At 34.2% G+C, this 25,484-nt stretch overlaps 1 protein-coding gene across 1 annotated transcript; it reads left to right on the plus strand.

The window, feature by feature from the left end:
- The first annotated feature begins 14,926 nt into the window (after positions 1-14,926).
- On the plus strand, positions 14,927-19,210 carry LOC124824648 (cytochrome P450 704C1-like). The gene is made up of 6 exons (XM_047297107.2): positions 14,927-15,303; positions 16,617-16,832; positions 16,922-17,212; positions 17,414-17,734; positions 18,460-18,663; positions 18,783-19,210. The coding sequence occupies exons 1-6, from the start codon at positions 15,010-15,012 to the stop codon at positions 18,960-18,962; spliced, it is 1,506 nt and encodes a 501-aa protein (XP_047153063.1). The 5' UTR covers positions 14,927-15,009; the 3' UTR covers positions 18,963-19,210.
- Positions 19,211-25,484: the final 6,274 nt, after the last annotated feature.

The following is a 25,484-nucleotide window of genomic DNA, read 5'->3' on the forward strand; positions in this document are numbered from 1 at the left end:
GGTACCGTTATAGAGTTGCGCAACGGAATAAAATACTCAGAAAGCGTGTTACGGTCACAAATCGAGTTATGATGGTCCGTTTTAGAAAATCAATTTTCTTAGAGAAAATTTAACAAACACTTGATGTGCATAAAACAGTAACGAGTGTAAGGAATAGAAAAGTTGACACACTGGATTTTTATCCTGGTTCGATTCAAAAGAATCTACGTCCAGTTGTTAATCACTATAAAGAGTGATTAACGATTTCACTAAAATCAGTTTCAGCAAAATACAATTAAGAGTGAATAAACAAACCGAAATATAAAACCTTCCTTCGACCAACGAAATGGAAGCCAACAATCTACACTTTCCTTCAACTCTGGAACAGTGCAGAACAGTTCTTCCTTCGACCAACGAACCGGAAGAACAATAGCGTTGCCAACTCGAAGAGAATCGCTCCGACCTTTGACCCACAAAGCGAGAGCTTCTCCTTTTCACGAGACTAGGCAGTGCAATGAACTAGCTTTTGGAACTTCCTCAGATCACACTGTATTCTCAAAAGCTCAGTAGTCTTTCTAAGAGTTCTAGAACTCATCTATATAGCCCACTGTTCTAAAGTTTGCAAAGATGAATTACAACTGCCGCAGATAATCGATTATTGTTAGTGATAATCGATTATTCGAGTCCGTTACAGGGTTTTCAAAAAGTGATAATCGATTATCCTGAGGAATAATCGATTATTCCAGAGACTTTTGGCAGTTCTCATCAGAACTGTGATAATCGATTATTTGGAGTAATAATCGATTATTCCAGAGCAACGAGGTTTTTCAGAAGGGCTCAGGATAATCGATTATAGCTTCTAATAATCGATTAAATGCGTAGCAGTTCTAAAAAATACGAATTTTTCTAAGTATTACATGTTTAAGGCTTTTCCTAATACATTTATAATCTACAAATTGCTTTTAAAACAACTATAACAATGTATCATCTTTCAGCATCATCAAAATTATTTATCTTCAAATTTACCAATGCTCTTCATTGGTAACAAACACATGCCTAAAAACTAGGGCAGCTTGGACACTCATGGATACATATCTCCATACTTACTTTACCAAACACCAACATCCTTTTGGTGTGTTGTATCTCATATTCACATATTACACGCCAACGTGGCTATCTAGTGTCCTTTAAATCCTTACCACTTTCAACTTTTTTGTGATTTCCGTTTTTTTAGCATGCATCATTTCTGCATTTTCGCATAATTCGTTTTCATCTAATCCAAGTTAATAAAAACAGTATAAAGTTTAAGAAAAAAAACAACGACGAAACTTCCACGACATCCTTATAAGACTCGAGCAAACTCCAAAGCTATGGAAGATTGGGAAGACGAACGTGAAAGTGTAAAGGCCGATATTAGTCAGCTAAAGGATCAAGTCGGTCAAATTGTAGAAGCGTTGAAAGCCATGAAAACCGCAGGAGAGACTTCGTTTGCAAAGGCAAATGATAATGCTCACACTCCAGTACATGACGCTATGGGCACACAATTCACATTTCTAATGTATGGTTTACCACCAGGTTACACACCGCCTATTGGAGATCATTCAGAGGCAGAGCATACTTCTTTGGCTTTTCCCGTAACTGGCAATGTACTTCCCATTAGTACCCAGGGGCCTATCCACACAACTGAGGCAAAATTGAATGAAACGTCCAAGCTTCCCCATACAATTGTCACACAAGATGTTACTTTGCAAGCGAACGTAGAAGGAGCGAAGGATAAACTTGAAGTTCTAGAAGGTAGACTGAGAGCCATAGAAGGGTTTGAAAGTTACGGCTTTGGTGACGTGTCAAGGTTGAGTTTGGCTCCAGGAGTGACCTTTCCACACAAGTTTAAGGTGCCAAAATTTGAGAAATACAAGGGAAACACATGCCCTAAGAACCATTTGACCATGTATTGTCGAAAAATGGCTGCCTACGCATACGACGATAAACTACTTATTCATTTCTTTCAAGATAGTTTGGCTGAAGCAGCGTTGAGTTGGTATACGCATTTGGAATCCTCTCATATCCGTTCTTGGACAGATTTGGCGGATGCCTTTGTAAGACAGTACAAATACAACATGCATGTCGCGCCAGACAGGTTACAATTGCACCATATGGCAAAGAAAGATGAGGAGTCTTTTAAAGAATACGCACAACGATGGAGAGAGATGGCAGCGCAGGTTGAACCACCTCTATATGACAAGGAGATGGTTGCAATGTTTGTAAGCACACTACAACCACCTTTTTATGAGCATATGATTGGCAACATGTCTTCCAATTTCGCCGATATCATCATCATAGGCGAAAGAATCGAAATCGGACTGAAAAGTGGGAAAATTATATCTCAAGCCAGCACTCCGAAGAAATCTATTTTTAATCCAGGGAAAGAGAAAGAAGGGGGAGTGCATGCAACATCAGCAATACCCATGTGGGGAGGTCATGCACCCACACATAGCTATCAACCAAGCCCGAGTTATCCTCCTTATGTGAACAATACAGTGTTTGGTCCCCAAATGACACCTCGACAACCAGGATATTATCAACCACAACAGGCTAATGCCAAGGGCACTGGAGCCGGTTTAGGTCCAGATCAGAATGTTGGTCAGAACACTCATCCTAGGAGAGAACCAGACAAGAATTTCACTCCCATTCCTATGACATACACAGAATTGTTACCTCATCTCTTAAAGAAAGGCATGGCCAGTATTTGTCCCATGAAACCTTTACAACCTCCATACCCTCATAATTATGATCCAAATGCAAGATGCAATTTTCATGGGGGAAGCATTGGCCATTCGACTGAAAGGTGCATGGGTCTTAAGTTCAAAGTACAATCGCTAATTGATGCAGGATGGTTGAGGTTCCATGAAGACAAACCTAGTATTGAGGTCAACCCCCTTGCCGAGCATGGAAACGCCTCAACCAATGCCATCGAGGTTGGACGACACAAACTAGTAAGGAATGTAAGTGAAATTCAAAGCTCCAAAGAGATCATTTTTGATAAATTGGTAAAACTGGGTTTGCTAAGGAGCAAAGGTGACCTTGAGAAGGCATGTGGAGTACATCTAGGATCCGAGCATTCCATTAATGAGTGTACCAAGTTTAGAATCATTCTCCAAGATCTGATCGACAGAAATTTCCTACAAGTATACCACAAGGATAAAGAAGAAGATGTATTTGCAAACCAAAGACCTGAAGGATAAAGAATTTGCCTGTGATGCTTATTGAAATGTAATCATTTTTAATTAACCTCACTGCTTTGCCCGGAGCCTTGGGGTTCCTATTTTAGGGTTGACACTTTCTTTTGCATTTGGTTTAACATTAAATCATGTTTGTTTCGTTTTTTTTATCATCATCTCGTGTCTTAAATATTTTTTTAAAATCGAATAACATGGATAACAATGAATGTTTTGAAAACAATAATGTTGTTTTTCCTAATTTTGAGCACCCTATCAATAACATGGAAGATGATTATGACTGACCCGAAACCCTCTCCAGAGTTAATGATATTTGTGAAGCAAGATTCTAAAGAAATAAAACCCCATCAAGTAAAGGTTGAAATCTTTAGTGTAAGAGAAGAAAGCGAGAGAAAAAAGGTAAAAGTCGACACTAGCACGAAGAAAGAGTTCAACACGAGTTACTACTCAAGCCAGAATGCCTTCAGAATCAAAGATGAAGTACAAAAAGCAGTTCGATGCGAGATTTCTAGCTGGGGCAAGATACTCCCAATAGGTGGCAAGTATCGTGTTGAAGAAGGACTATAATGAGCAAATGCATGTCGACTATCATGATTTAAAGACAATTTCTCATTGCTACAAACCTGAACAATCAAACTTCCCATTGTCGTCCAAAGATGAATGGGACAGTCAAGGCCGCTAATAAAAAGATATCAAGAGGAATATACCTTCAGTTACCTCACATCGGTACGCATATCGACTGGGGCAATACCTTTTTCTTTGGCATATGGAACAAAAGCAGTACTACACTTCGAGGTAGAAATCTCATCCCTACAAGTGTTAGTGGAAACCAGTTAGAAGAAGCAGATGGAGTTCAAAACCGGTTTGATCAGCTCAATCTCATTGAAAAAGATTGACCGCAACATGCAATGGGCAACTATACCAGCAAAAGGAATTCCAAGAAGGTGAATTGGTCCTAAAAAAGATTTTGCCAATACTAAAGGATCATAGGGGCAAGTGGACTCCAAATTATGAAGGTCCGTATGTAGTAAAGAAGACTTTTGGTGGTGGTGCACTTATTCTCACCAGAATGGATGGAGAGGGGTTACCTTTGCCAATTAATTCTGGCGCAGTCAAAAATTTCTAATGATTCCATGATAGGGAATGCTTTTAAAGTGGAATTGACAATATTATATTATTCAATAAATCTTTTTTCATCTCTTTCATAAGGTCGTTCTTAACTTTCAAAATCCTTCTCGAAAATAATAAGCATCACAGGCAGATGCACTGGGTGCGAGTGTATTCTTAAAGGATGTCGTGGAATTAAAACAAAACGGGAAGTATTTGGGTCTCACATGAATTTTCACCCATACATTCATACATTCATCATTGTGTAGGCATCATCATAGGAAAAGCATGGCACACCATGCATCGCCAACATTCAACAGGAATTCGTAATTTCGATAGAATACAGTTCAAGGAAAATACATCAGTGACAAAATTCAGAATTTTCAAAAAAAAAAAGAACAAAAGGAAAAAATATTTTGTTTCGAGATTGTCAAAGCCCAATTTTCATCCTGGCACCAAAGCCCAGTTTTCATCTTGGCACCTAAGCCCAGTTTTCATCCTGACACCTAAGCCCAGTTTTCATCCTGGCACCAAAGCCCAGTTTTCATCCTGGCACCAAAGCCCAGTTTTCATCCTGGCACCTAAGCCCAGTTTTCATCCTGGCACCTAAGCCCAGTTTTCATCCTGGCACCTAAGCCCAGTTTTATTCCTGGCACCAAAGCCCAGTTTCCATCCTGGCACCAAAGCCCAGTTTTCATTCTGGCACGAAAGCCCAGTCTTCATCCTGGCACTAAAGCCCATTTTTCATCCTGGCACCAAAGCCCAGTTTTCATTCTGGCACCAAAGCCCAGTTTTCATTCTGGCACCAAAGCCCAGTTTTCATCCTGGCACCAAAGTCCAATTTTCATTCTGGCACCAAAGCCCAATTTTCATTCTGGCACCAAAGAACTCAAAAAAACAAAACAAAAAAAAAAGCTTTTACGAGGTTCGTGCGCCTCTTTCTTTTAATTTTACGAGGTTCGTGCGCCTCTTCATTTAATTTTACGAGGTTCGTGCGCCTCCCCATTCAAGTTACGAGGTTCGTGTGCCTCACCATTTAATTTTACGAGGTTCGTGCGCCTCTTCATTTAATTTTACGAGGTTCGTGCGCCTCTCCATTTAATTTTACAAGTTACGAGGTTCGTGCGCCTCACCATTTAATTTTACGAGGTTCGTGCGCCTCTTCATTTAATTTTACGAGGTTCGTGCGCCTCTCCATTTAATTTTACAAGTTATGAGGTTCGTGCGCCTCACCATTTAATTTTACAAGGTTCGTGCGCCTCTGCATTTAATTTTACGAGGTTCGTGCGCCTCTCCATTTAATTTTACAAGTTACGAGGTTCGTGCGCCTCACCATTTAATTTTACGAGGTTCGTGCGCCTCTGCATTTAATTTTACGAGGTTCGTGCGCCTCACCATTAAGTTACAAGGTGTCATGGCTCTTCAGCAAGGTCCACAAGGTTGCTACATGCTTTACCAGGTACGCTCCGAGGTAATCTCTCTCCTTTTCCTTGGACCCAAACGAAATTAGTGTCTTTATCTTTATTTAGCTTTTACAAGGATAACACAAAAACTCTAAGGTTCATGTTATCCAACAAAATCCAAATAAAGAGGGGCAGCTGTCAACACCCAATTTCGTCCGGGTAGGTAAATATTTAAAAATAGTAAAAAATAAGATAATAATAATTAATGGTGGGTAAAAAGGGATAAAATGATGACTTTAATACAATATTTTTGAAATGTTAGTTTAACATGGTAATAATTTGAATTAATATTATGCTAATAATTATAAACAATAATTAAAATAGTATATTAACATAATTTGTTGCATCAGTTGCTTTTAAAGAGGAAAATATGATTTTCTGACAATAATGATAATCAATGTTTTGAATATTATTTAATTTTTTTTCTGGCAACCATGACCATTTCTTTCCCTATTTTGTTTTATTGTCATTTAACTCACAATTAAAGCAATTCTTTCCCTATTTTTGTTTTATTGTCAATTAATTCAAATTAAGGCAAGATTTCCATAATACTACAATGTGTGTATATAAATACGCACTCTGCCATAGAAAAAAAGGAGGATTGAGAAATATTAGAGATAGCAAGAGTACTGAAGAATATAGAGAAAAGTAAGTTCTCAGGTTGGAGGAACTCTGCCAAAAGAGATTACCAAGGGAGAAATGGGGGAATACTGAACGCTAAAAAGGTATGTCGCCTCTGCACCATTCTTTTGCTTTTTTTATTGTACTCTGAAGTTTTTTTCTAAAGGTTTTTCTACACGCAAATAATGTTTTTTAATCATAATTTTTTTTTATAAGTATGGGTCGGCCTACGGTCGGTTTCTTTCTTTTTCCCACCATTCTTGAATAAATAAAAAAAATACAAAATCTTCAAAAAACCAAAAAAAGATGTTAGTCTTGTTAAACCAAATCTTGTTGGGATTCACTTTTTTTTCAAAGATTTAAATCAATCAATAATATTTTTTTTAACAAACTCACAAACATTTTTCTAGATAAAGAATTATGTGATCCCTGATTGTCCATTATAAATGGATGTACGTAAGACCAAGGTCAATTATTATCGGGTTCATAAAACAAAAAATATTTTTTTGTCTCTTAATAGTTTCTTTATATTATTTTTTTTAGGGAAAATTAAACATTTAAAAAAAACCACGGCAACTTTTTTACATTTAATTAAAGGTACTGCCTTTGGGCAGGCGCGATAGGGTGCTAACACCTTCCTTACGCGTAACCGATTCCCGAACCTAAAAATCTACTTTTCTCAGACCATACCTTATTTTTTTGGTTTTCCATAGTTTTTACATAATAAATTATGGTGGCGACTCCACAAATCTTTTTCTCAAACCCGTTTGTTTTTCGGGTCGCTGTCCCGTCGCGATTTCGGTTGCGACATATACAAGATGAGGATTTTGCTGAAATATTTGCTGCATGTGAAAATTTTTCTGAAAATAGTTAGTATAGGCATAATAGATTCTTGTTTAAAGTGAATAAATTGTGTGTGCCTAAGTACCCCATTAGAGAGTTGCTTATGCTTGAATCACGTGAGGGGTGTTTGATGGGTCATTTTGGGAATCAAAAGACTTTGGAAATTGTGCAAGAGCACTTCTTTTGGCCTCATATGAAACATGATGTGCATAAGTTTTGTGATCAATGCATTATGTGTAAAAGGTTAAATCTAAGGTTAAGCCTCATGGATTATATACTCCTTTGCCTGTTCGTGAATATCCTTGTACTAACATTTCTATGGACTTTGTTATGGGACTGCCTAAAACAAAGAATGGAAAGGATTTTGTGTTTGTTGTTGTTGATCGATTTTCTAAGATGACACGCTTCATACTTTGCAAGAAGGTGGATGATGCTTGTCATGTGGCTGATTTGTTTTTCAAGGAAATAGTGAGACTTCATGGACTACCAAGGATCATTGTGAGTGATAAGGATACAAAATTCCTTAGTCACTTTTGGAGGACTTTGTTGAGGTAAGATTGGTACTAAATTGTTATTTTCATCTACTTGTCACCCGCAAATTGATGGTCAAACTAAAGTAGTCAATAGGGTTGAGTTTACTCACAATAGGGTTGTTCATAGCACAACTAATGTTTCACCTTTTGAGATTGTGTATGGACTTAATCCTTTGACTCCTCTTGATTTGTTGTCTTTGCCTAACATTTCTATGTTTAAGCATAAAGAAGCGCAGACTAAAGTTGAGTAGGTGAAGAAGCTAACAAAGGTAGAAAAAAGGTTGTCTTTCAACCTAGAGACTGGGTTTGGGTACACATGAGAAAGGAAAGGTTTCTAGAAGAAATGAAATCAAATTTTTAACAAAGGGGGAATGGTCCATTCCAAGTGCTTGAAAGAATCAATGACAATGCCTACAAAATTGATCTTCCGAGTGAATATAATGTTAGCTCCACATTTAATGTGTCTGACTTATCTCTTTTTGACGTAGATGGAGAATTCTATTTGAGGACAAATCCTTCTCAAGAGGGAGAGAATGATGATGACGTGACCAAGAAGAAGGGAAAGGATTCTCTTGAAGAACTTGAAGGACCTATGACAAGGGCTAAAGTAAGGAAAGCAAAGGAAGCTCTTCAACAAGTGTTATCCTTATGGCCCAACTGAAAGAGAACTAAGTAATGAGTTTGTTTTTAGAATGGTCCAATCTTTGTAAAATTGGCTGACCAAATTATGTCTTTGGGTCAATCAATTAGTGGACTTTAGTTTGTCTTTATTTTCAAGTCACAATAACAACCCAATTTTGGAAACATAGACATAAGCCCTTATAACCTTAACTTTTTGAATCAAATGGACAAGTCATATTTGTATGCAAAGAAATTGGGGTTTTCTCCCTTCTATCTTAGTAGAGTGATTCTCCTAATTTCTTGAGTGATTCAAGAACCCTTGGCTGTATTAAAGGACTTTCCATCCTTTGTGTGTTGCCTCTTGTCTAAGAGTGTTTCTTTCCTTCTGTTATTGTCTCCTTGTTGTTCTTTTCTTCTTCTTAATTTCTAGAATCTCTATTTCTGTCCAGTTTTATCTCATGGTCATAACTTGCATTCTACACATCCAAATTGAGTGTTTCTTGAGTTTAATTTGTAGTTCAGAACACAATCTTTCATACTGTTTTGGAAACACCCCATTCAAAGTTTTGTAGCTCTAGCAAGATATTGGCGTTTTGAAGATTGTGTTTCCCATATTTTTACCAAATTTCGAAATACTCTTTCAAGGTTCTAACCCTAAAGATCCTCAATAAGCCCTTTTGTGAATGTGGATCACATAAGAAGGTAGATAACTCTAGAAAAGTGGTTTTTAGAGAGATGATACGTTTTAAAATAATGAAACTCGTTTATAACAAAACTATTTATATGTTTATGATTTATAAGTATTTAACTTTGAATTATCTGGTTAGACAGTTTAAGAAGATTAATCATTTTTTTATAATTTATTAATGCATATATAGTTTAATATACATGTCTTAAAATTCATGAATATTTGCTAACTATGTTTTGTATTGATTATTTTTGGGTACATATTTGTTTATGATTTATTATGACTTTCCTTTCGTATAACCTGAAGATTTATGTTAAATGTTGACAACATTTTGTAAAGTTAAAGATATGTTGTTTAAAATTGATATATACAATAAACTAAAGAAAGTAAATATTTTTGAATAAGATAGGATTAAAACCTTGAATACAAAAGCGGTAGATGTGATCATTCATTTAAATATTACTGAAATTGTGATTAAAATGTGATTAATTGACTACACATTAGTGTTACGTGTATTCATTGAAATTAGATTAATTAATCACACATTAATGTTGAGTACATTAGTGTTGATTAGTATTGATTAGTATTGAGTATGAGAAAGAAGTAGAAAAGTTTATACAATTTACATAGTATAAGTGACAATAAAGTAAAATTTTGATATCCTTTAGTCCATTCTTTATTAGTTTAGTTATCTATCAAATAATTAATTACCTAAAAAGTACATAAAATAATAATTTAAATAAATAGTTTTATCTAATATAATTTTTAAGCATAAAGCAAAACACAGTACTTTTCCAAAGAAACATATGAATACATTAATTACTTGCGTATTTGTTTGGTCCAACGTCTCATATCCTACGGATAAGAATGAAAAGAAATAATTGTTGGTCGTTAAATAGTCTTGATCCTAAGAATAATGCATTATCCTTATCATATTCAACAACTCTCATAAATGTTTTTCGAATTCTAAACTAAAATGCCATCTCTTTGATTCAAAAAGAGAGAATATTGAACATTAATTTAAAATACAAATAATAATTGTCTAATTTATCTTATTTAATTCAATTTTTTTAATTTAATTAAAATAGTATTTTATAAATATTAAATAATTTTTTAATATCTTAAATAAAATCATGTTAACATTACTATAATTTTTAATATTTTAAAAATACTTATTAATAATTTATTAAAAAATAAAATAAAATACTCTTAAGATTTTTTAATTTATTGCAAGATTTTTCACATGTAGAATTAAAAGCGCGGCACTCAACCAAAATCAAATCCAACTCTTTTCTCCACGACTTAAATTTCTATTTAAAATGATTGCTTTTGAAATGGCAAATTATAGCAGTGAATCCAATTAGAGTTAGTTGAAGAAAAAGTAGAAGAAATACAAGTGTCAACTGTTGTGACACTTACGCAAGATCTATTTTGAGCTACACAACAATACAGAAAGAAAAAAAACCTTTAAAATTAGTTTTGAATGATATAAACGGAGAGATGACAAAAGGAGTGAATCCTTTTGAGTATTATTGAATTCGTTGATATTATATGATATTTGATTTTTTAAATAAAATATGGAGTTTAGAATGTATATTTTGTTTTCTGTCAAACCCCTCAAAATGACACTTGGAAAGGAGGGACAAATGTCTCAACCAAAAGAGATTTAACATTTTATAGAATTTTCCAAACCACAGCTCATCTTATTTTCTTAAAAATATGCATCTCTCTAAAACTCAAGCTTTTACCTTTTCTCCTCCTTTTCTCTAGAAATTCTTCATCCCCTTTCATTCTTTTCTTCAACCAGCCACTGCTTAAGCAAACTAGGAGTCAAGATCATTGTTTTCCACCGATCAAAATCAAGCTTAGAGTTGGTAATTTCTTAGAATGGTTGTTTCCTGTCACATGCACAATAGCCTACTGGTTGCATGTGTTCTTCAACATTCTTTTCCCTTTTCTAACTCCATTTTTTGTCCATTAGGTGGTCTTTTCTCACAAATCGATGAACTATAGGCGTTCATAGGAATTTCTGGTGGTGATCGAGTCTGTAGTTGTTGAAGTTGTTCGATTCGATTAAGAGGTAAGGGAAGCTAGCTAATTTAATTACTTGGTTTTAATGTATGAAATTGATTTGGATGATTCTGTGTGAATGTAAAATTGGATGAATTGGGTGTTCGGTGTTGTTCCTGTGGAATATTGATGTTGTGTTTATGATGATTTTCTTTCTGCATAATTCTGGTTCAGTGGTCGAGTGAAATTGGTAAGGTTTGGTGTTGATCCTAATTCTCCTAATTCTGCATAATTATGTAGTTTGCTGAAGGTCTTTAATTGATCGTTCGGCTTCTCTCTGGTGTTCGGTCTTAACTGAGTTCTGCTATTGTGGATTCTCAGTTAATGACCGCTCGGTCTAGTGTTGATTTTTAATTTAATATAGCGTTCGGTCTGTCATATACTGTAACTGTTAGCGTTCAGTTGACATATATTTGTAATAATTTTAACTAATTTCTAAACTCTTGTGAATAATAATCTATTCAAAAATATATAAATGCCAACTTTATTTGGTGTTATGATATTAAAAGTATGTGCTTGTAATAACTTGTTGGCTAAACGTTCTTTTCTCAAAGTGCACTTGTAAAATAATATGTATTGATCACTTCTAAAATTTCACATTTTAACTTTACATTAAATCACCAACTACATGAACCTACATGTGAAAAGTTATAATAAAAAATCTTATTTATTTTATGTAATGACATTCATTTCTGAAAATTATATATTTCTAAAAATTATATATTTCTAAAAATACTATAATTAAAAATATTTCTAAAGTTGATAAATAATTACGTTTGATTTTGTAACATCCCAAAATACAGTAATTATTATAAATCAGAATTAATTACAATTAACAGTAATTCAATGCAGTCTTTATATTAATAACCAAAGTTCAAAAGTCGAACGGCTTAAGTACAGACCCACTATACAAGAAACGGAATTAATACAGTTTTAGGACGAACGGTTTTACAAAACTTAAATAACCGAACGTCAAATTTAAAAGCTAACGCCTAAAACTAAAGAGGAAAGACGGACGTCCTACTGCTCCGCTTTCACTTCAACTTCGACTAAGTTATCCTCCTCGATGGCATCTTCCAGAGTTACCTCGCCTTCTGCTCACATCCACACGGATGATCATTGCAAGACAGGACGAACGTACATAGACAATTTGACAACACAAGGAAAACGAAAGGGTAAGCTTATATAATTTAATTCATACAATCAACATATACACACAGCATGTAACTTAACATAGATTTATATATATATATATACTAGACAGACCGTCCGGACTGTATGAATCTGTGTAGATACAGGCGTCCTTGCACCCGAGTGGTGTAGTAACTGGGATACACTCAACAGCTGCCACTCGAGGTTAGTCTGTTCTTACGTCGCCCATGTTAACTTATGGGCTAAGGACCTCCTGCCATTCCCACACATGAACTACTCTCCTCTACGTGAAGATGAGTATCACAGAATATCAGGATGGACCAAGCCAGCATTAGCATAACCACAGTCATACTTTACCAATTTCCATAATCAATATATATATGAGTCGTTCCTCCCTGGAACGCTCGTCCAAAATCCATAATCATAAAATCATTCCATATAGTGTTCACCTTTTCAAACTTCATACTTTATGATCATTTTCATCTTTAGTTTCAATTACTCAAAATAACGAACGTTCAGTTTTCTGAATGAAGAGGACGAACGTTAAAAGCAAGATTTAGAAGAACCCGTTACCAATCAGAATGACTCGACACATGATTATTTGGCGAACGTCATTGCTACTCAAATCAGTTAAATGAACTGACTCTAGAGTGATATGATCAATATTCAGAATATTTTAAGTACCAAGATGTTAGGTCAAATCAACTTGGATGAAGATACAACAAGATGAGTACTTAACTACATTGGGAACCTTTCGTTTAAAGGAATCGACTGCCAGTCAATGACCGAACGCGATAATATACATTTACTAAGTATTTGGACGAACGCTATTTACGCACGTTTGGAAATCAAAATAAGAACGAGCGTTCGGTATAAGACCGAACACTACTTAGGACGAACGCTAGATAGATGACCGAGCATTACTTATGACGAACGCATGGTATAAGACCGAGCGTTACAAATTTCAAAGTTTAAAGGTATTCATATATAGCTAAGCTGAACCGAACGCTCAGACATAGCATTTCATAGGAGGACGCTCGTTCTCAATCAGAGTTCTTTCCGAATGAAAGAATTCCATTTTAAATTATTTTACTAGGAAATCGAACGGTATAAGACCGTTCGATGACGAGCGTAATTTATCATAGGGAGTAATTTACATTTCAGATTTTTCATGTATTTCAACTCAATATGTCTCATACAATTCATACTTTATAATTTCATATCCATCGTTAATTCACATACTTTATAGAATTCATCATATTAACAACTCATACTATACATTAATCATCCATCTTTCAACTCATACGTATCACAATCAACATACAGTTCAACCAACATAAATCACATTCATCCAGTACAACAGTGCTAGTTCAAGCATACTCAATCAGCCCATATTCATACATATATCATACATTCAATCCATATCATGATTTCATACAACATACAAGTATAAATTAAATTAATAAGCTTCCCTTACCCGGATCAGTGAGTGAGACATCCTAATGCAAAGGTTTGGTTTGTCCTCCGCGTTCTACCCTCAGATTCACTTAATATCTTTCACTTAATCTAAACACCAAAATCAAAATAACTCAGATATCACCCATGCATGAACCCAGAACCTGGTTTCGCATGAAACCTAATGGACGAACGGTCAGAGACGAGAACTTACCAGCTCAAATCCCAATTCTGTTCGGTCCAGAATGACGCTCACGTCTCAGGGAACGTTTCTACGGTTCTGAAACGTGAACGGAGAAGAAGGTGATGAGTTACAGTAGAGAGAAGGTGAACTGGTTCTAGAGAGAAGGTGGAGAAAATGGAGAAATCAGTTTTGAGGAAGAAGGTGAGTGCGTGTAGAGAATGGGAAGGAGTGTTTCAGAAAATTCAATTCTCTTTCCCAAGTCAAACGGACGTTCACTCACACGCGGACACCTGTCTCCCACTATTGATTTTTAGAAGGTTCCAACTTGACACATGGCAGACGGGTGGCAGAGAATGTGAGTGGATTTTAATGTTCTGAGTAATGACGTGGGTGCGTTTTTCAATGCACGGCAGAGTGGTTTAATTACATTAAATCTGATTGGACAGGTGTTTTGCAGAGATAATTATCTAGGGTCTTACAGATTTTAAAAAAATACACGTGGCAACAATTATAAAATCATGATAAATAACTATCTTTTATTTATTTATTTTTTAAATTAAATTTTAAAATTATTAAAATACTCTTAAATTTAAAGTATATTTTTATTTAAATGAGGATATTTTGTAACCTAAAACGTGTATACTTTCTTAAAATATACCAACTAAAAAATGATTTTACATAAATTAACAAACCCCTTAATTTAATTCCTATCAATTTTTAATGTACATTACAATTAATTTAAAAAATTTTAAAAACTTTGGGTGGCGATGACCAGCCCGCTCCTTCAATTATCCGCAGTTGGCTCTAACCTCGTTAGTTTTATTTATTATATTATTAAACAAATTTTTAATGAAAAGGTAAACAAAACTAATGAAAGTCAATCTTGTCATCGTAGTAAGACTGATTTTTTTTCCAATCATATTGTATCATTTCCTTAGTTATTATTCTGAACCCCTTCTATTTAATTCGATATAAAATTATTGTATTCTATTCTATTTTCCTGAGTACTGTGAGAAGGTCACATTTGCACTGCAACTTCCTTACCTCAACAGAAACCATGTCATCCATGGCTTTTCTTTCACATCCTTATTTCTTTGCAGCTTTGACCCTTTTGGTGGTTCAATTTCTGTTCAGAAAACTGAGCAAAAGGGATGGGAAGAGGTATCACCCTGTTGCTGGCACTGTGTTTAATCAGATGATAAACTTCCACAGGTTGCACCATTACATGACTCATCTTGCTGCCAAACACAGAACATACAGATTGCTCAACCTTTTCAGATATGAAGTTTACACTGCAGAACCGAGTAATGTTGAGTACATACTCAAAACCAATTTTGAGAATTATGGAAAGGTAAAAACTTTATTAATTAATTACTTCTCTACTACTTGTAGATAAAGAAAACATTGAATGTTTTAATTTGGTTGAGTCATTTCAACTTTAATTTAGAAAATCTTACAAGATCTGTACAAAGATTTTGGGGAGAATATAACATTACTCGTTTGTACAGAAAAGTGTTAAAAGGTTCTGTTTTATTTGAGTTGTTAAATGGAAGTGGTGAGTTGCCACTTACTCTCTAGTGGGTAGGGTTCAAGGAACTGAAAAGGTTCTTGGATTTCATATTGTTGTCAAATCTGTTGAATTGAAAAGCTTGTTTTCTAGATAACATATATGAAAAACTGGAGCACTCGATTATAAGCATTGAAGATTTTTTTTTTTTTTTTTTTATTTTATTTTGAAAGCGATTTGCCTTCTTTGTGAAAAGTGACATGATGTGAAACACTTGACACTTCGGTTCTACTGTTCGTGGTTCTGTTTATGATACCTTTTTTCCTGAAATGATTGCAGTAGTTATATCCTGCTGAAATAGGTAATAGGTGTAAAAGTCAAAGTGAACTTCGTCTGTATGGTATGAAAGAAAACCTTTAGGAAACTGAGGTTCAGAATCTGCGGCTTCTTCTTAGTGTAGAAGTTGCTTAAAAATGATAACTCAAATTCGAATCTGTCCTTTTAAATTTTGGCAATGGTAATTTATTCCATCTTCCTTTAGAAGGTAGACATGATCCTTTCCAATTTCCATGCTGTGGTTGTAACACTAGCTTTATTATTAGTATGGTAACATGTGGAGAATACTAAAACAGAGCTTAAAGAGAGATTTATGGAATTATTACATATTATAAAGCTGGCTTGCTTGAGCCCAAACTGTTATTTGGACTTGGAAAGAGTTTAGGTATATGAGAAAACAAAATCTGATTCAATTGTAAACTAGTACTATTGGGTTCTTTCTAAACGATACATAGGGGATACTTGACACCAATGAATCATGAACCAATTCATAGAAGAAATTATGACACAACTTTTAATCCAAAATGGATTTGTAGGTCTTCTTTTTTATATGTTACTTAGTTTTCTCATTTTTACTTTGGATTCCTAACAAGTGCAAGAGGTTATACATAGAGCTTTACAACCTGTAATATTGATTACAATATTTCTTCTAGTATCCTGCAATATCTTAGATGTAAAAATTACAGAGATACTAAGCATTAGGTATATAGATTTGTGATAGGCCTTTATGATTTATTTAATTAGGCATACAGGGGTTTGCTTGATTCTTGAAAAAGTTGGGCCAAATAGCTTCAATTTTGTTTCTTTAAACTTTTGTGCAGGGCTTGTACAACTATCAAAATTTGAAGGATTTACTAGGTGATGGGATTTTCACTGTTGATGGGGAGAAATGGCGGGAACAAAGGAAAATATCAAGTCATGAATTCTCTACCAAGATGTTAAGGGACTTCAGCGTTTCAGTATTCAGAAAGAATGCAGCAAAACTTGCAGACATAGTGTCTGAATCTGCAACTTCTAATAGTTCGTTGGAAATCCAAGTGGGTATATATATGTTCTGAAAGATGCTATCATATACCTTCTTTTATCTACTTCATAGGATGCTAACTTGCTCCAATAATTCGTATAGGACCTTTTCATGAGATCAACACTGGATTCAATTTTCCAAGTTGCATTTGGAACTGAACTTGACAGCATGTGTGGATCAAGTCAAGAAGGGAAGATTTTTGCTGATGCTTTTGATGCATCAAGTGCACTCACCCTCTATCGTTATGTTGATGTCTTCTGGAAGATCAAGAAATTTCTGAATATTGGATCAGAGGCCAAATTAAGAAAGACTACTAAAGTTTTAGATGAATTTGTTTTGAACCTAATAAAAAATAGAATTCAGCAAATGCAGATTTCAAGGGGAGGTTCCGATGTAAGTTTATTACATGCAAGCTGTATTTATACATGATGAGAGGAGTAACCTTAGCTGTAGAATCATAAACAGAAGCTTAAGATTAAACTTAAATAAAACAATCATGGCCATTTATATTTCAGTGCATGACCAAGATTAACTCTCTTAATCTCACTAGATGTGCCACCAATATGTGATCCATTTTTCATTCTATATCTGTAGAGTAAACGTGAAGATATTTTGTCAAGGTTTCTGCAAGCGAAGGGATATGATTCAACATACCTAAGAGATATAATTCTAAACTTTGTTATTGCTGGGAAAGACACAACAGCAGCCACACTTTCTTGGTTCATGTACATGTTATGTAAGTACCCTGCAGTTCAAGAAAAAGCAGCAGAAGAAGTGAAAGAAGCAACAAATACAAAAACAATTAGCAGCTATACTGAATTTGCGTCAAGTGTAACAGATGAAGCTCTTGAAAAGATGGACTATCTTCATGCAGCAATTACAGAAACTCTCAGACTTTATCCTGCTGTCCCTGTGGTAAGATTAAGTTTGAGGTTAAACTCTTCATTTTCATCACTGCATGCAGTAGAAACAAGACTCCACTACTTCTCCTTCTTGCATTTATGGTTAGAACTAAAGCTACCTCTTATGGTGGGAGGACTTGGGGCTGTTTGATTTCCTTCTCACCTTTTGTTTTAAAATTGTGTGTTTTCTATCAAATAATTTCATGCTATTCAGATCTCAAGTCCATCTAAAATTGATCACGTTTTGAAATCTTCTTAAACAAGTATATTGAAAACCAAAAACAGAGATGTTTTGTCATTTTTGTCATGTTCTGTGGTCCTAGCTCAAGGGTGTGCTATAATGGTGAGGCATGTCCTTGGCATGGGTGTGTGTTTCCTTTGTTTTTTCTATAAACTAGTAAGGTTTTTGAAAATAGAAACCAAATGCAATCATGTTTTAAATTTGATTACCAAGTACAAGATCCAGCTTTAAGATTTTCTCTCCTTAGACATGTCTCTAATTTTCACACATTTCAACAGATCAAGGTGATTTTTTATATTTAGAGAACCAAGTTGAAGCTAAAAATGAAGAGGACTAGAAACATATTTTATGCTAATAAAAAAACAGCACTCCACCCTTCCTCACTGGCTTCCATGTAATAATATAAATTTCCAAGATTGATACATTGTTGTTACACATTTGACATGCTTGTGTAGATGAAATGCATTATAAGTACCAGACTCCTTAATTTGATGCAGGATGCAAAGATTTGTTTTTCTGATGACACATTACCAGATGGGTACAGTGTTAATAAGGGAGATATGGTATCTTACCAACCTTATGCAATGGGTCGGATGAAATTTATATGGGGTGATGATGCAGAGGATTTCAGGCCAGAAAGATGGCTTGATGAGAATGGCATTTTTAAGCAAGAGAGCCCTTTCAAGTTTACAGCTTTTCAGGTTAGTAGAGTTTTGCTTAGATCATTTTTTAGAACTATGCTTGTTATGCACATGATCAAACTCCTATTAGTGTGTATTTTCTTTCAAGAAGCATTGGATTGATTTTAATTCATTTGCAGGCTGGTCCTCGGATTTGTCTAGGAAAAGAGTTTGCTTATAGACAGATGAAGATATTTTCAGCAGTTTTATTAGGTTGTTTCCGCTTCAGATTGAATGATGAGAAGAGAAATGTGACCTACAAGACGATGATAAATCTTCATATTGATGGAGGCCTTGAAATCAAGGCCTTGCACAGATAAGGGGATTAAAAGATTTTTGGAACAATCCCAACTCTACTCAAAAGGTAAAAGTAAAAGTAGTTCAACAAAAGAGAATGAAAGTGTATTTTAGAATTGAAAGATATGTTGGTTTACAAGTTATTGTATCAACATAATTTAATAATGTATATACTATTATATGACTTTAAGTGTGCCTCGAAGAAAATAAATGGTTATTTATTCCAAAGAATCCTATATCACTTTAATAAATAATAATAGTTTTATCTTTATTATTATTATTAAGTAATTCTTTTGGATGAAAACGTGAAGAATAGACTTAAATGTTATAAAGATGATAAAATAAATAAATAAATGTGGTAGCTCAGATGACAATGTTTTTATTAACATCATAAACATGGCTACTAACCCTGGTTATGGGATTTATATTGAAAAATATTTTTATAAATATTTTAATAGCATAATTGGAACCTTGGAGCTTCTGCACGTCCTCTATCAACATTTTTCCAGAAGATGAGGCTGTGGTGGGACCAGCCACCTCATTGATGGAGGAAGAATGGGCTGCTTGGCAAAAAGCATGCCTTGAAAATCGGAATGGTGAACAACCTTTCGGAATTTCTAGACAAATTAAGGGTTTCGGGACCCGCGTGCACAATTTTTGGTTATAAATTGGGGGAACCTTTAGCCACTGCGGTAATGTGTTTGGAGGAAGAAAGGAATGGAGACTTGCATTAACAACAAAGTGGGCTGCTAGAAACTCATATTTCGACCGTGAAAAAAAAATTCTAGTTTTTTTTATACTTATTTTAAGTTCCACCACCACCCCTTTCTATTATTTTCTTTTATTTCAAAAATACTCTACATATCTCTACTATTTTCTTTTATTCTAAAAATATCCTACACTTCTCCACTATATTCAACAATCTTTCTCTTTTTCTCTTCATATTAATGAAACATTCACATCACTCACATTTAAACTTGTGATATATTGCAAAAATTTTATTTACACTTTCTCTTAAATAAGTTTGATTCAATCTTATTTTCACGGTTCAATATATTTTATTTCTTCAAATTACTTAATAAATGGTAAAATTTTTGTTCTAAATTTCTATAAAAATGTTTATATATATATGTGTGTTTTTTTTACATTTAATATCTATAATTTTTAACATTATATTATGTTTTAACTTACCAACATGTTTGACTCAAATAACTTGAATAAAGTATTTAATTTATTAGATAAATAATATAAAAGTATTATTAAATACTTAAAATATAAAAGAAAAATTATTTGTTAAAGATTTGGAATTTATTTAGTTCTTTCGTCATTATAAAGATAGTATACAATAATAATAATAATATATTATTTACTATTAATATTATTATGTTTATTATTTTGTATTTGCATCTAACTTTTAAGTTTATAACTAATATTGAAGTTTGCTCTTAATTTTATATTTTGTAATATATCACAAGTTTAAGTCTAAGCCATATGAATGCTCCATTAATGCAGAGAAAGAAAGAGAAAGATTGTTGAGGATAGTGGGAAGGTGTAGGATATTTTTGGAATAAAAGAAATAGTAGGAGGTGTAGATTATTTTTGGAATAAAAGAAAATAGTGGAGAGGTGCAGAAGCACTTGGTTGGGGTGGTGGAGGGAGCAACACCCTTTTGGTTATATTAAATATGAATATCTTGGATTTTAGTAGTGTTATTAACTATTTGTTCATTTTTATCGGTTTTGTTTTTTTTTATTATGTTTTTTTGTTTTCTATTTTTCAAGTTACCTAGATAAGATTTCAATCTCCACTTTATTTATCGTTAGATTAAGCTAAAATTTTGATATTTGACTCTTGAGATATATTACTTCACTTTAGTCGTTTGGATTTTTAATTTGAAATTTGTACTCGGAGGAATTAATTTTGGAATTTTGAGTAAACTGATCACCACTTGATTTTTGTCTGTAAGTTACTTCAGTAAAATCTCAATCCCACTTCGTTTACCGTTAGATTAAACTGAAATTTTAATATATGATTTCTAAGACATATTACTTCATTTTTACCGTTTGGATAATTAAATTCAAATCAGTGCTTAGAGAAATATATTTTGTATTTTAGATAGAGTTGAAAACCATTTATTTCTATCCTTAAGTTACCTCGGAAAAACATTAATTTTCACTTTGTTTATGGTTAGATTGACCTGAAATTTGGATATATAGTTCATAAGACAACAATTCATCATGACTGCTCAGATTAGTAATTGGAAAACTGTACTTAGACAAATTAATTTCGTATTTTGGATGGATCTTAAAATCACTTGAATTTTGTCATTAAGTTGTCTCGATAAAATATCAATTCCTACCTAGCTAACCGTTATATTAACTTGAAATTTAGATATGTAGTTCCTAAGACATATTGATTCACTTTAACCGCTCGGATTTTTAATTAGATATCTATATTTAGATAAATTAGTTTTGTGTTTCTTAAGGAACTCAACACCACATTTTAGTTGGATCGAATTGAAAATTTTATCGTAGGTTCTAGATATATTCTTATTTACTTTTATTGGTCAAATCTTTCATTAAAAGATTGTTGCTAGAATAATGTTTCCACATAAGGGTAGTCAACGACAACACATGTAGACCCTAAGAAAACTGAGCGAGATTGAGATGTCTACTGGATCATCTCAAGCTTCACCTCCTAAGGTTCAAGAATGGACATTATAAAACTTTTTACAACACCACTCGATTACTTTTAACAGGAGAACGAGTCCAAATGAGGCTGATAAATGGATTAGGATCATGGAGAGCATTTTTTTTATGCTAAGAGATGGCCTCCCGAGACTAGACTAGCATACTTAGAATACCAGTTGTCCGGCAAAGCAGTGCACTGGTGGGATAGTATGATTGTTGCATGATCATATAATTATTGTTATAATTATTAATATATTTATGCATGTTTTATGAATGATCTTTTTGCATGTTAGCTCACCTCTACATGTTTGTTTGTATGATGATCATATAACGTGGGTATTATACGAGAGTAGATGAGGGAAGAACGACTGATCTATTACAAGTAAAGAGAGAAGTAGAAGAATGTGAAAAAAAGTTTTAGTCATTTCATAAATTTTTATTTGAAATTAAAAATATGTATTTTCAACGTGAGCCCTTTATATTTCACCTTATGGACGACTATAATAATGCTACAATATGTTTACTTATGACATATTAAGTGTGAGGTAAATGAAATTTTACATTAGTGGTATTTGAGCGATTTTTCCTTAGGACGACCTGAGGGTTGTGGGTTTGTTATAATTTAAAAACTCATATAACAACAATAGTATTAATGATAATTCTCTTTGTGAATAAAGAGATGACACCTAGACCACCTACTTCTTCAATCTCTAAGATGCCTAGCCTGACAAAAGTGATAGGGTCCATCACATTGACACTTTAGCAATAGAGCGTTGCGATGATGCAAGAGCATCAAGTGGCTTGCAACAATTAGAAGCTGTTAGGATAAGCTTTAAAGGTAGTCAACGACAACACATGTAGACCCTAAGACAACTGAGCAAAAACAAGATGTTTGTTGGACCATCTCAAGCTCCACCTCCTAAGGTTCAAGAATGGACACTATAAAATTATTTACAACACCACCCTGTTACTTTTAACAAGAGGACGAGTCTAGATGAGGTTGATCAATGAATCAGGAGCATGGAGAGGATTTTTTATGCTAAAAGATGTCCACCTAAGACTAGACTAGCGTACTTAGAGTACTAGTTGTCCGGTGAAGCAGTGCGCTGGTGGGATAACATGAAGCTAATGCTACAGGAAGGTGGTGAAGCCATAACTTGGGAACTCTTCAAGGATAAGTTCTATGTTTAATATTTTCCTAACATCGTAAGTCATGCCAAGGAAGTAGAATGCTTGTAGTTGGTGCAAGAAAACAAGTTTGTAGTTGAGTGTAAGACCCTCAAAAATAAAGTATTAGAGGCAATATAGTGTTTTAAATAGTGATACTCCATTATTTTATTTCAGAAATATCAACAGTATAAATTAATTTTTCTTATCATGAGTTTCATTATCTAAGAAGCTTTCTCTCTTTAAAACTTCTCTCTTAAAATTTCCTCTAACTTCTCTCTAGAAACCCTAACTCTTCACTCATCTATTGGATGATTAGAGACCGCCTGAGGGTTCCTTGAGGTGAGATCTTCATTTCTAGCCGATTTATTTCAGTTATAGGGTAAGTTGGTTTCTACCCTTCTTCCTTAAATTTTGGGTGTTCGTGCATGTAGGGTTTTTCTTTATTCTTTTGGGGTTTGAGTCTTCCCTAAGACTCTTTGTTGATCAGGGGTAATGAAGGTATACTCTGATCAAATTGTCATGAATTGTAGGAGTAAATAGAGATCTTGGACCTGTAGGGGGAATTTTAGAGTTCTTAGAATCACTTGTGCGTCAACCAGGTAAGGGAAGCTAGTTTGTTTGGTTTGGATTTGGTATGCATGTGATATTTGATGTTTGTATGATGATGTGATGATTGATTTATGAACTTTAATTGAACCGTGAAACTTGGTATGTTGGGTGCTTGAAAATGATGGTATGTTGAATTGAAAACTGATGTATGTTGGTGTGTCTAGTTTGTTGTTGTTAAAGTTTGTTTATTGATGAAGTTGTAAATGTAGATTTAGTGAGTTTGAGTTGATGTGTTGTTACAAAACTTGGGTGTGGGATAAATTAGAAGAAGAGTGAGTTTTGGGCATAAAAGTGAAAGTTTTAACAAGTAAGATTTTAAGATCCTAGTTGTGGGGAAAGTCTTTTAGGAACTGTCTTGGGGCCATTTAGGGCTTAGTTAGTCTCTTGTACAAAAATATGGTAGATCATCCAGGTAAGAGATCGTTTGATAATGGGTCGTCTAGTAAGGGGTCGTTTGGTAAGGGATTGTCTGGTAAGGGATTGTCTAGCAAGGAGCCGTCTGGTAAGGGGTCGTTTGGGCAGAGGTCATCTGGGCAAAGATCGTCTGGGTAAGAGTAGTTTGGTGAGGAGTTGTCTGGCAAACAACTAAGTTATGGGGAATCTCGAATTTGGGGTTCTGGACATCCGTTTTGAACATTCTTTAAGTCGTTTTGGGGGGTTTTTGACCCTTCCAGAGTTGTTGGTGAGGGTTTCAAGGTTGTTTTCCCTTGTCTAGTGTGGATATCAAGCTACTATGATGAAAATTGTGTTATTATATGATTATTATTTCCAGATTTGTGATAAGTGAATTTTATCCTTGAAATACTTTGAGTATGTAATATGTTATATGATGATGATGATTAGTATGTAGTGATTTAAGTGACTGGTATTGAGGGACGTAAGTCTGTGATCCTCGTGGAGAGGTTTCATGGTGGTGCCCGATAGTTTTGTTAGTACAAATGACCAAAGTTAAGTTTGAGGTTCATCCTACATTCTAATGATCATTCACGCTCAATTAGAGAGTGATAAATCATGTGGTGAGAATAACAGGAGGTCCTAGTCTATGGTCACAGGTTAGGGCCATAGGTATTGACGGATTAACCTGGTTTTGAAATCCAGTTTAGGAAATCACCTGGTTTTGAAATTCGATTTAGGAAATTATCCGATTTCAAAATTCGATTTATGAAATTATTGAATTTTGAAATCCAGTTTACGAACTCATCGGATTTTGAAATTTAGTTTAGAAACTCCCTGGATTTCGAGATTCAGTATTTATTTCTTCCAAATTTAGAAACACAATATTTATTTCTCTCATATTTTAAAATTTAGTGAACACTCCTACTAGATTTAGAAATTCGATTAAAACTAATATAATATATTTTCGTGTTTTAACTCATAAATGGTTTGTGATATTATAATTGATATAATACTATTAATGATATTATAACTTAGTATAATAATATTAAGGATATAATCTTCCATCGTTAATTATTGGTTTAAACCCTCGGATGGTCCTTATATTTGTATGAGAATCTCAGTTGTGTCCTCGTATTTGAAATTGTCTCAATTGGGTCATAATATTTGTAAAATTGAGCCAATTTTACTCTATCCGTTAAGTTATCCCAAACGGTGTTAACTTGAGCTGACGTGGTGCACACTTTAAATGCTCATGAAGCAGTGTTATATTACGTGGAATTTTTTTTAGGTGAACAGCTTATGATATGGCACAAAATGTAATTAAAAATGTTAGGGATTCAGAGTCTTCATCATTGGGATTTAGAGTCTTCATCATCCTCTGTCGTCTTCATCTTTCTTTTTGAGCCTTAGTTATTCTCTATCACTTTTTCTTCTCGTTTTGGGTGGGGAGGCATAATTTCGATGTCTGCTCAGGTTAATCCTCAAGGTTCTTTGTCACACCAGGGTGAGTTTTCTCTCATTCTCCATTCTAGAGGAGTCGGAGGGGGCAGAGGGGTCGCAGGGGGCAGGTTTAATTGGATCTTAAACAATGGTACTGTAAGAAAAATCAATTTTTATCAATTGAGGTAGTTTGCTTGATTTTCCTTCAACCCTGCGAGTTGTGCAGAGCAAAGACTTCTG

Source organism: Vigna umbellata, chromosome 11, assembly GCF_029865625.1.
Source record: "Vigna umbellata cultivar VRB3 chromosome 11, Vumbellata_1.0, whole genome shotgun sequence".
Taxonomy (NCBI): domain Eukaryota; kingdom Viridiplantae; phylum Streptophyta; class Magnoliopsida; order Fabales; family Fabaceae; genus Vigna; species Vigna umbellata.